General features: G+C 46.5%; 1 protein-coding gene across 2 annotated transcripts in view; it reads right to left on the reverse strand.

Annotated features, from left to right (window-relative positions):
• Window positions 1–1056, reverse strand: part of SPON1 (spondin 1) — a 243212-nt gene extending 242156 nt beyond the window's left edge. The window contains exon 1 of one of the 2 annotated variants that reach the window (XM_045524132.2): window positions 553–1056. In XM_045524132.2, the coding sequence (XP_045380088.1) occupies window positions 553–790 (238 nt within the window). In that variant the 5' untranslated portion in view covers window positions 791–1056. The remainder of the gene's footprint in view (window positions 1–552) is intronic. The other variant, XM_010964837.3, reaches the window with a different exon arrangement.
• Between the last annotated feature and the right edge of the window lie 11227 nt (window positions 1057–12283).

Below are 12283 nucleotides of genomic sequence, written 5' to 3' on the forward strand. Positions count from 1 at the left end.
CTCCCCTTGCGCTGGGACCAGTTAAGGGAAAAGCCTAAGTACCTTCTTCTAAAGGGACCTGTCCGGGCAAGCTGGAGTGACCGTCCCACTGGGTGCCAGTCAGTGAGAAGCTGATTTCCTCTCCTTCAGGGATGGGAGCGGGGAAAACCGGAGTCACCACCTTGCCTGGGACCCCACTGAGAGAAAACAGGGTCCCCTCCTCTCCAGAGACGGATCTAGAGAAAGCCGGGTCTCCACTGCTCTCCTGGAGCTGGACGAGGGAGAAGCCGAGTTCCCTCCCAGCCAGGCCGGTGTGACGCGTCGCTCGCTACAGCCCAAGCCCGGGAACCGCGAATCGGAGATGGGGGCTGCCTGTCCTGGCTGAGGCCCCCGCGACGGCCCCAGAGGCCGGCTCGGGGCTAAAAGGGCTGAGGGCAGCCAGGACAGAAGGGCCTTTGCCGGGCTGCACCGGCACCCTGCGTCCGGGAACCGCGCGCCCTCCTCAGGCACCGCGCGGTCGGCGCCCTCCGGGGTCCGGGTCTCGAGCCCCCAACGCCACTCCGGGCCACTTACCGCGGTAGCTGGTTCCCGGCTTGTAGAAGTCAGGGTCGCCCTCCACGCGGAGACTGAACTCGGTGTAGCCCTCGCGCCGCGTGCCTTGGACGCGCAGGATGCGGCTGCAGTAGCCCTCTGATTTGGGCACTTTGTCCAGGGTCTCGTCGGAGAAGGCCAGCGCCGCGGCCAGGGGCAGCGCCAGGGCCAGCAGCACTGGACTCCGGCTCAGCCTCAGGGGCGCCGGGGACAGCCTCATCCTCGCGGGCCCCCAACTTTGTGCCACTGAGGCCAGCTCTCGCCACGCGACTCCTACCCGAAGGGGTCCCCGCGGAAGCGAGACCTGGCGGAGCCCAGCGGGGAGCGGAGCTTGGAGCCGGCGCTGGCAACTGGGAGACCGTGTGCCCGCCTCGGCTTGGCGGCTGCCGAGCGGCGCTGCTCTGAGCAGAGCTGAGCAAGCCGAGCAGTGCGAGCAAGGGAGGGCGGCGGCGAAGGAGGAGGAGGAGGAGGAGGAGGGAGGGCTGATTTTGCCCAGATCCCCGAGCGCAGCGCTGTTTTGTTTCCGAGCTGGCGATTAGCGGCGCGGCCGTGTTTATTTTGCGACGCTGGATTCCCAGGGTCTGGCAAGGAAATCAGAGGGCACAGGGACACTGCGGGCTCTGTCCCACCAAGGAGGCTGCTGCCCCAACCCCCTGGACCCTGCGGAGTAGGGTGCTCCAAGGTGGGAAAGACTGAGAACTAACTTTCTGTTGCACACCTACTCTGTGCGTAGCAATACGCTGGGCAGTTTACTTACCCGCTTGCTTTCTCCACTCTCACTGCACACAATAAACGTGACATTACTTTCACTTATTTTATAGATGAGCAAACTGAGGCTTGCGGCCAGTTAAGGCAGGGTCACACGCCATGGCTATCTGACTCTATTGCCCTACTTATAGGGTGCTGCAACAGTTCAGAGTGGAGAGTGGAAAGGAACAGAATGGCCCCATCCATGAGGCCCAGCAGGCACTGGGCTATGGCCTATAACACTTTTGGAGATTCCTGAAAGTTTTCTTTAAACCAGAAGAAAAAAACATTTAGGTTCAATAGAATATTTTACTAGCTAATATTAACATATTTGTATTTATACCTACACAGTTATAAAATGTAATGTTTACTATTGTTTTATGAAGGGCGGAGCCCACAAAGACAAAAGTGCCAAAGGCCTACAGGAGTCCTCATATAGCCTTGGAAAGGGGTTTTGAAAGTTTCCCAAAAAAAGCCTGTTTTCTTGGCTTAGATATTAGTTCAGGTTCCCAGTCCCCAGTGACAGATGTTTGGAAAGCGGCTAAGCCTGAGGGCTCCCTGGGCAGAGCCTCAAGCGCCAACCTCAAGGCCAGACAGAAGACCCAGGTGCAAGAATCTCTCTCGGTGTTCCCCTGGGAACAGACCTGAATCAAACATTAGTCCTGCTACTCACCCATTGTGAGACTTGGGCAAGTTATTTAACCTTACCAAGCTTGCATTTCATGCTCAGAGGGTATGTGTGCGCCTGTGAGCTAATACACCCTTCCTCTAGGGGGCACTAGAGTTAAATGAAATGACCCACATAAAACACTGGGCCCTGTCTCCACTGTTTCCAGCCCCCACACCCCCAGGATCAAACGGCGGGTCTAGGCTGGCCCTGGGCACCACAGTAATGGAGACCAAGCCCACCCTGTGGATGCCTTAATGCCTCTGCCTCCCGTCAATGTGCACAAGCACCCCAAGTGCTCTCAGAAGCTTTGGTTATGCACCTCGTCCTTCCCCTGGGCTGTCAACACACCTCAAGAGCCTGCATTTAAAAAGCAATCTCCTTTGCTTTCCAGGTCAGGTATTTCTCTTTGACATCACTAACAAACAGCCTGGAGTAGCCATCCGCATTGGAGGTCTCCATCCCTCCTCGCCTTACCCCTCAGTCCTTGTGCTGGGACTCACACTGCCACTATTAACTTGGGCGCCTTCTCTCAGAGGTCCCCCAAGAGTGCCCCCTTGTTGAAGCCAATTGTGCTCTTTTCTCAGCCCTGATCCTTCCTGACCCTCAGCAGCACCTGATCCAGCTGATCAGCCTTCCTTTATAGAGGTGACATTTGGATCCACCTCTGCGTCCCGAGTAAATTCTCTCCAGCATGACCAGACTGGCTCAGAGCTCATGTAGACTCCATGGTGCACAATCCCACACAGCCAGCAAGCTTTCATTGAATGTAGGTTTGGGGCCAAATGTGCGCTGAGTAGTGGGTGTCAGAGGGAACAAACATTCATTCATTCATTCAAGTCCAAGGCCCTCGATGTCCTCAGCACTGGGACACAGGACAAATAAACTACTTGCCTTTGTCAATCTTACAATCTGGGGGAAAGACAAATATTAAATACATAGTTATATGTATGTTTTCATATTATAATGGTGATGTATATGCTACACTAAAATAAGTGGTTCATGGGGGGAAGGTATAGCCCAGTAGTAGAGAGCATGCTTACAGTACACATGGTCCTGGGTTCAATGCCCAGTACCTCCATTAAAATAAGTAAATAAATAAACCTAAGTACCTGCCTCCCAAAGTGAAAACAAAAAACAAACAAAAAGCAAATAAGTAGAATATAAAATAAAATAAGTGGTTCATGAGAGTGTACCCGATCTTATCTCAGGGAATAGGAAACTACAGAGATAAATAAAATGTGGCTCGTGTCTTAACAGAGCTTATTTTACACCCAATAGCTTAATTGTGTGTACTTGAAAGTCTTTTCATCTAAATCGGCATATTCAGATCTCACCTAGAGGTGGGTAAGAATGGAGCAACGAGGGACAGTATAGTTAATTTTTCATTCAACATGGACGGGAAGACCATGTGAGGTAGTAGGCTGTCTCCACTCTGCTATTTTCCAGATTAGGTACCTACAAGATTACCTGTCTGGGTGCCACAGCTGGTAAGGGAAAAAGAATTAGGATTCAAAACAGTTCTCACCAACACCACAATGGGGTTCTTCCCACTACACAGTGGGGACCCCATCATCTGGGCTAGAACAGCAGGCTCTAAGCAGCCCCTGGAGCTCCAATCCCACTGCTGGAGCTAGATTTCCCTCACCCGGCTCTACCATCATGTGAGATCACGGCTCTCTCCACACATCCAACCCATCACCAAGTCACCAGCTTCACCTGCCAACTCCCTCTTGAATCTGTCCACTTCCCCCATCTCCTCTGCCACCACCAGTCTGAGTGGTCATCATCTCTCAGCCTCCTCACTGGGCTGTCCACATCTACTCTACTTCTCCTCCCATCTATCTTTTGAACTGAAGCCCAAGTAATCCTTTTTTAAATGCAGATTTGAAAGTCGGTCTCGAGGTTAAAATCCTTTTTCAGTGGCTTTTCGGGGCTCTCAGAGCAAAGAATCTTTAATATAGCCTCCTGGGTCCTCATGATCTGCCCCTCAAGGCCATACACCCCTTTTCTCCTGGACTCCAGCCACCACGACTTTTCAGTTTTACGAACTTCTGCCCAACCATCTCCCAGCCAACTCCTATGCATCGTTCAGATCGCATGCAAAATTGCTTCCTCACAGAAGTCCTTCCTGATTTCCTGGAATAGATCCCGCCCCTCAAGGCTCTCCTGGAACCTGATATGTTTCTCTTGACATTCTCAAGATTTATAATTACCTATTCTCTCTTATGTTTGATTTTTACATTTTGTGTTTATATAGTGTCTGTCTCCATCACTAGCTCCCACGCTCTGTAAGGGCAGGGACTGTCTCTGGGGCTCATCGCAGTTTAACTCCATGTGCATCATGGTGCCTGGCTCTATACAAATATGTTCTATGAATTAAAAGTCTTTAACAGCCTCCCAGTGCCCTTTGATGCAGCCCAAGTTCTTCAAGTGACCTTCAAGGCCCCACATGATCTGGTCATAGATCCCAGACTGAGTTCCCAGAGCTGCTCAGCTGGGTTCCCCAGGTCCCCCATTTTCAGACTTGACTCGGCACATTTGCTTATAGCTTTCCCATCACCTACAGTACCCTCCCCTCCTTCTGCCCATTTAAATCCTCTTCTCTGTGGAATGAGATCTTGCATCTCTCCTCCAGACTTCCGTAGAACTTGTGAGAAGAAAGTTTCTCATTTTGACTGTTGTGTTCAGTGGATTGTCATGAACAGTCTCATATGTCTGTGTCTCATCTCCTAGCAATGAATCCAGTTTACTTTCTGTTTAATTTCCTGTTCAGATGTTTTGTTCTGTTGTAAAATACACTGGACTTCAAGAAATCTCCTTCCAGTTTTGTAGCCTAAGGCAGAGCTGATGTTAGTTGCTAGGATGTTGCTAGGGAAAATCATTTAGCAAGGGCAGATAATTAACTTTATCAGTGTGTGTGGGTAGGTCACAGAAGAGGAGAGCTGGGGGCTCCCCTTCTCCAAGAAAAAAAAAATTCCTTTGATTGGTAAGAGGTGAGATCAGCCTCCCTTTTTTTTTTTTTTTTTTTTTTCCTTTTAAGAGGGAAAGGAAAAAGAAGTTTCTAGATAATCACTTTTCAGAGTACGGTCACTGAAACACAAGCATCAGATGTTAGCCTAAAATGTAAATTTCAAAACCCCCTATCCCACACCTATTGAATATGCACTTTAAACAAATTCAAACTACAGTCTAGGAAACCACTGTCTCAGAACTTAAAATTCAGACTTGGGGTGCAAAGCTTCCTGTCTGACTTTCCCAGGTTTTGGCTGCTTGTAGTTGAGTGGTCTTGGAAAGTCACAGGACCTGTCTAAAGTGCTTACATACAAAATTGGGAATAGTCATACCCATCCTGCCTACCTCCTGGGGTTTTGAGAAATAAACAGGTAACTGAGATAACAATTTATAAACTTCAAAGTGATTCACACACAAAAAAACCCCTGAGTATTGTTACTCTTACTTTATTAATTTAGAACAAGAATCCAGAAATATCATATCTTTGTTTCTCTAACTCAGAGTTATACTCAGAAGCTCTATGGAAAGGGGTTTCTAGAAAAAGAAAGTAGATAGACAATAAAGAAAGTTGAACTGCACTCAACAACCTGACATGAAGAAAAGCCCGAAGACTGTCCACTAATGAGCCAGTAGGTTCTGAGACTAAGTTATGGAAGATGAATATAAAAAATAACATTTTTAAAAATTCTAACAGCAAAAGACATTAATTAATTGAGATATTTTATTCAGCACCTGTTGTGTTCTAGGCACTGGCCAAATCACATATAATTACATCCCCTCTGGAATTCTGAAGCTGATTGGGTCCATCCTACAACTCCACCCAAGGTATGAGTTCCTCCATTCACTTGATCTCTTCAGTCCTTTGGTCTCCATTCTGTTTTACCCTTCCTTCTACTCTCTGGAGCATTTCTCTACCTATTTTTTCACTGCCCCATCCAGATCAGCATCCTAGAATACCCTTCAAAAGTCCCTCTTACTTTAAAGCTCACAGCATCCAATTTATACTCCTTCATCCTCCCTCATCCTACCTCCATCATCTATAGCCACAGGTCACTCCCTGCAGCCACAAAGAACTCTGCAGCCGGCTCACTGACTTCCTGTTCGTCCTAACTCGTACTCTAGTGTTGGGAGACTAGAGAGCCTGTACTGATAGTCAGCCACCCTCTAACTTCCTCTTCTGAGGTGAGCTTGGGTCCTTCTGTATTAGCAGCCCCCCACCCTCCACGGCAGAAACATCCTCAGCTTTGGCAATAGTGACTCCCAACAGCTCTCTCTCATTCTACTCCCAGCTATCCCATTGCCTCACCCCTTGGCGCTGACCCCTCTAGATCGTTGAGATCTACAATTGCTTAATCAGTTCTGATTTTCCCAGCCTATCTTGTTGTCAGTTCCTTCCCCATCCAATACGGACACTGTGCCTAGCCATTTTAACCACATCCTCACCAACACTCTTCATTAGGTCACCTCTTTTATTTTCCTCCTTCCTCTCTAACTAACCCCCAACCCTAGATCCATTAAGCAGAGCAATGGAACTATCCCTGATTTCTGAGTTCTGCTGCACAAACCCTGGTAACCCTGCCAACTGTTCTACTACAAACTCATGCCTTCTACCCTTAACCATCGTTCTTAACCAGTTTCCTTTCTCATCCTTTGAAGTGCCTTTTCTCTTCCTTCTGGTCCTTACCATGGTTTTTGTTTTTTGTTGTTTTTTTTTTTAAAGCCTGTTGTATCACTCTTGCTATTCTCACTCTCACTCTTAGAGGCATCATCTGGTCTCTAATTTCACTCCTCAAAGAGAGGATATTTTAGGCATGATCTTCCTCAAGTCTCTGTCTCCTTTGTCATCAAACCAAGCTCTGGCAAAACCCAAGTTCATTCCCTGCCTCAAGGAAAGAAGGGTTTTAATCTTCAGTTCTTCCAAGGCTAACCCCCCTGCCTGTGTTCTTGTCCTCATTCCCTCTTGCCTTCTGCTGAACACTGATCTGGCCGTGACACTCTCTCCCTCTCATAGTTTGGTTTCCCTTCCTGTCCACGTCCTCCGCCTGCAGACGTGGGCAAATCTCCCCCATCCAGGATGGGAGCAGGAGTGGAGGGTCTGGGTGTGACACTAGACCTTCCACTGCTCTCCTCTCCCTCACCAGCTGTTCTCTCATTACACTTCAGAGCCAGACTTCTGAAAGAGCTGTTCGCCGTTTCTATCTCTGTTCCCTCCGTTTCTGTTCATTTTTCCAAACAGTGAACTTTGGGAACAGCGCATAACTCTTTATTGAAACTGCTCCAACGGAGGTCACCTAAGACCTCCTTATTGCCGTAGCCATTGTCTGAATTCAAATAGACAGAAGCCGTAAGTGAGGTCCCTGTCATTGCACAGCTGAATGGAAGCTCACCACTGGAAGAAGTTAAAGAGAAGTGCACAGCAGGAGGTCTTCTAAGATGCAGACCTGGTCCCAGCCTGGAGACTTCTCAGTCTCCCTGCTTTGTGTTTATGGATTAGAGAGAACATCATGTCTGAATGCAATACAGCCAGGTGCAGCTGTGGGCAGCTCCCAAAAGCAAGCTCTTGCAAATCCAGCTATGTCCAGAATGGAGACACAGCCTGCATTTCCTCTGTGGTTCACTTGCTATTAATCTAGCAACCTCAACCAAGCGCAGCCACCTTTCTAAAGTTCTGGAACTTCAGAGCTGGACCACATGACCATGGCACACTACTGCCACCTGGTGACAGTAAACAGAACATGCAGCAGTATTCAGTAAGGCATTCTCCAGGCACTCATAAGATAACCCTCCCTGGGCCTATAGTAGGCTGGATTGTTTGCTCTTTGAGAAAAGAGTCACTGAGTTTTTCCACTCTGTTTAGAAAAACATGTCTGCATGAACTGTGTATATAATGAATTTTTGTGAAATTCAATCCTTTCATTCAACAAACATTTAGTGATTAATTAGGAGGAAAGTGATACAAAGACATAATTCCTGCCTTCAAAAAACTGCAGAGACAGATAAAGCAGAAATTTGTAAGATGAAAAATCGGATGTCCTAAGTATTAATGAAACCACAGAGCGAAATGATTAATTCTGCTTGGGGTGAGGGCCCAGGAAAAGGTAACATTTGAAAAGGCACTCAACACCTTCTTGAAAGATAAGAACTTGCCAATTGGACAAGGGGAACAGGTATTCTGGCAGAGGGAAGAGCTGGTACAAAGGCAGAGAGGTGTGAAAAGCAGGATGTGTCCTGGTTTTGATAGAATGACCTTTTCAGTGGCACCAGATAAAGATGGATTGTCAGTGAGAGTTTGGTGCAGGGACATATGCCACAAGGCTTTAACAGAAGTCCAGAGGAGGGTCATAGGCTAAAAGCTAGAGAGGAATGAATGACATGGAGGGTCATTTAAGATGTAGGGTGAACAGGACTCAGTGCATGGTGATGTGCAGGAGGGGAGGGAGAGTCAGGGATGGCTCTGAGGGTTCCTACATGAGCCATGGGGGTAAGGGGTGTGGATGGTGGTATAATTTCCTGAGATAATGAATTCAAGAAGAGAAGCCGTGGGCTGGTGGGAATAGGGGATGGTGTCAGATGATATACATTCAACTGTGGATATGTCCCATTTATAACATCTTTCAGAGATGGGTGTACTCTAGACTGTCAAAGGCACTAGGTCTCCAGCCTAGATGATTGGTGGGAGCTGGGGACCTGGGAGTCGTTAAGGTCTTGTGTCCCAAAGCGCCCTTTAAGAGACTCTCAAAGCCTAGCTGTCCTGTGTTGCTCCCCCTCAGTTTTGTCCTCTGCTTTCCAAGCCAACAGACCAATTTGATCAATGTACCCTTGCTAGCACGCTAATGGAAGGAAGAATAATCTTCTGTTCCCTGTGTGGCTCACCGAATGACATGGGTGGGTATTCACAATGGTGTCCTCGGGTGAACCAGCCAAAGAGGGGGATTCGAGATGCTATCACCTAGCAGGTATCTGTGGTCTTGAGGAGCTTCCAGGGCTTGTTGGCTGACAACTCCTTTACTCACATGTAAGACTAAACTGGAGGAAGTCACTAAGAGAGAAAAGCAAAGGAGAAAATGGACCCACATCCTTTTAGCCTGATGACATGCAGAAGAGACAGAAAGGAGAGAAAGAAACACAGTAAAAAGAACAGAGCATGAGGGAAGAAGACCAAAGTGGCCAGAAAGGGTATTTAGTACACAAAGGAATACACAGGAGTAACCAAAAAAGGGCAAAGGAAAAGACCCTCCCCTCCCCCTACCACCATGATGAAGTTTCCATATGCTGCAATTTTTTTTTTTAAGACTTCTTTGCCTTCCAATTAGCTGTGGCCCAAGTTTTGCACCTCTCCCAATCTGGAAAATATAACTGCTTTAGTGTCAGGTTTACGGATTGGATTGTGGCTTTAAATAAGCTGCATCCAACTGTTACTTTGTGTACATAGCCCGAAGAGCTAGAACCTGAAAAAAAAAGTCCCCAGAACATAATTCAGCCCCCAAATTACTTCTGTTAGAAAACTGGAACCCAATCTGTTGGTCTAAGCATTAAGACGGAGTAAGAATAAAACACATTTTATTCATTCATCAGACTGTAGCGACATTGGCAATGCCGAGTCCTTTACTGGGTCCCTGAAGGACAGGAGGGCATGCCTCCTATCTCAAAGGGCTGTAATAATCACAATGGATGATAACATGCTTACCACGAACCAGGCCATGGTGATTTAAATGCTTCACATACATAAATTCATCTCATCCTCATAACAACCTGTGTGCTTTTATTACGTCCATTTTGCAGTTGAGTAAACTGAGGCATAGGGAGGTTAAATGACTTGCTTGCCCAAGTTCACAATCTATTTGGGAGCCCATGAAGATCTCCAAGAGACATTTCAGAGCCAATTAAGAACCAAGACAAATGGTCTCTGTGTGCCTTGCTCAGAAGGAGAAATCACCACAGGCTAGAGTGGTCGCCAAAATTTCAGGGAACCAGTAAGACCTGATGGAGGGGTCAGACTTGGAGAGATGAGGGAGAAAGGCATCTGCATAGCCCTGACTGTGGGGGCTGGGAACAGCAGCAGAATAGTGAGGGGGCCACCTGGTCAGGAGTAGGTTTGTGGCAGGGAATCGCGGAGGGTGCTGTTGCGACAGGAGGTTGTGATAAGCCTGTGGTATTGGAGTTTCTCTCGAGAAGTTTCAAATGTGAAATGAGCTCTAGTTCTCGGCCCCGTGCATTTAATGCAGCAGTACAAGAGCTGGAATTCAGAGTGTATTCCTTCATCAGGCTCTGTTAGATCATTGAATGCATCATTCACTTTGTCTCTGTTCCTTCGTTCTTCTTAGTAAGTCCTGGCCTCTGGGATGCTGACCTGGTAGAAGGAGTCTTATGCTGATCGACAGTCCCCTTCTTCATCCTTAAAAACACAGCTCACATGGCATCTCTGAGAAGCCTTCACCGACACCCCAGGCTAGGTTATCCCTCCTGCTTGATTAGGCTCCGTGTGGGGAACCCCTGCAGCACTTATCACGTGGGATCATCATCTGTGTACACATCTTGTTACCTCTCACAAGACCCCAGAGTCCTTAAAAGGTGGAACTGTTTGTATCCCTAGGACCTTGCCCAATGCCTAGCACATAGTAGATGCTCAGTAAGTGTCTGTTCAATGAATAAAAAAAAAAAAACGGATGAAGGAATGAATGAGTAATCACCATTATATTGGAAGAAATCGATAGGATTATCTTGTTCAAACATTGTTCTCTTTTGTAAACTCCATAAAATCAAAGTACCTCCCTAGAATCTTAGTTGCTATTACAGTAGACTTTTTATTTGTTGCCTTTACATAACACCCAGCACAACCTGTAATTATGTGATGTGCTTGTGCACTCTCTTAGGACAATGTAAACTCCACCAGTGCTGGAGCCACATCTGTCCCGCTCACTGCCGCATCTACAGCTCTTGCACAGTGCATGGCTCATACCAAATGCTCTACAGGTATTTGTTGAATAAAAGGATGAATGTCACATTTCCAATTATTTGTTCAGATTCTTTTTGGATCTCTCAAGTGAAGGAAAACTCTTTCCCATTCTTTTAGGCAATGCTAATTATTAGGAAAAATTTCTTTCTACTGAAATAAGAATATCTTCCCTAGGATCCATACAGAACAAGCCCAACTCTCTTCCAAGAAGCAGACTGGTGATTTTTATTTGTTACTTTTTTATTGACGTATAGTCACTTTATAATGTTTTGTCAATTTCTGTTATACAGCATAATGTTTCAGTCATACATGTACATACATATATTCCTTTTCATATTCTTTTTCATTATAGGTTACTTACTACCAGATACTGAATATAGTTCCTGGTATAAACTTGTTGCTTATCTATTTTATATATAGTAGTTAGTATCTGCAAATCTTGAACTCCCAATATATCCCTCCCCATCCCCTTCCCCACCCCTGGTAACCATAAGTTTGTTTTTTATGTCTGTGAGTCTGTTTCTGTTTTGTAAATAAGCTCATTTGTGTCATTTTTTTAGATATCCACATATAAGTGACATCATATGGTATTTTTCTTTCTCTTTCTGGCTTACTTCCCTTAGTATGATAATCTCCAGGTCCATCCATGTTGCTGCAAATAGCGTTATTTTATTCTTTTTATGGCTGAGTAGTATTCCATTGTACAGACATACCACATCTTCTGTACCCATTTATCTGTTGATGGACATTTAGGGTGCTTCCATGTCTTGGCTATTGTATATAGTGCTGCTATGAACATTGGGGTGTGTGTATCTTTTTGAATCAGAGCTCCCTCTGGATATATGACCAGGGGCGGGATTGCTGGATCATATGGTATGTCTATTTTTAGTTTTTTGAGGAATCTCCATACTGTTTTCCATAATGGCTGCAGCAAACTACATTTCCACCAGCTGTGTAGGAGGGTTCCCTTTTCTCCACAGCCTCTTCAGCATTTGCTGTTTGCAGACTTTTTAATGGTGGACATTCTGACTGGTGTGAGGTGATACGGGCTGTGGTGATTTTTAAATATGTCCACATATTTTTTATATTCCTTTCTTCAAGAGGGAGGGCTTCCCACGACCAGAATAATGCAGAAGTTATGGTGTGTGGTTTTGGAGATGAGGTCATGAAAGACACTGTGACTCTGTCCTTGCCCTCCTAACAGCACGTTCTGGGAGATGTTCATTGCCAGGTCAAGAGGACACTCATGAAACAAACCCTAGGGAAAGACCTACGTAACAGAAACTGAAACCTCCTGCCCTGTGAGTGAGCTGTCTTGGAAGTGAATC

Source organism: Camelus bactrianus, chromosome 10, assembly GCF_048773025.1.
Source record: "Camelus bactrianus isolate YW-2024 breed Bactrian camel chromosome 10, ASM4877302v1, whole genome shotgun sequence".
Classification (NCBI taxonomy): domain Eukaryota; kingdom Metazoa; phylum Chordata; class Mammalia; order Artiodactyla; family Camelidae; genus Camelus; species Camelus bactrianus.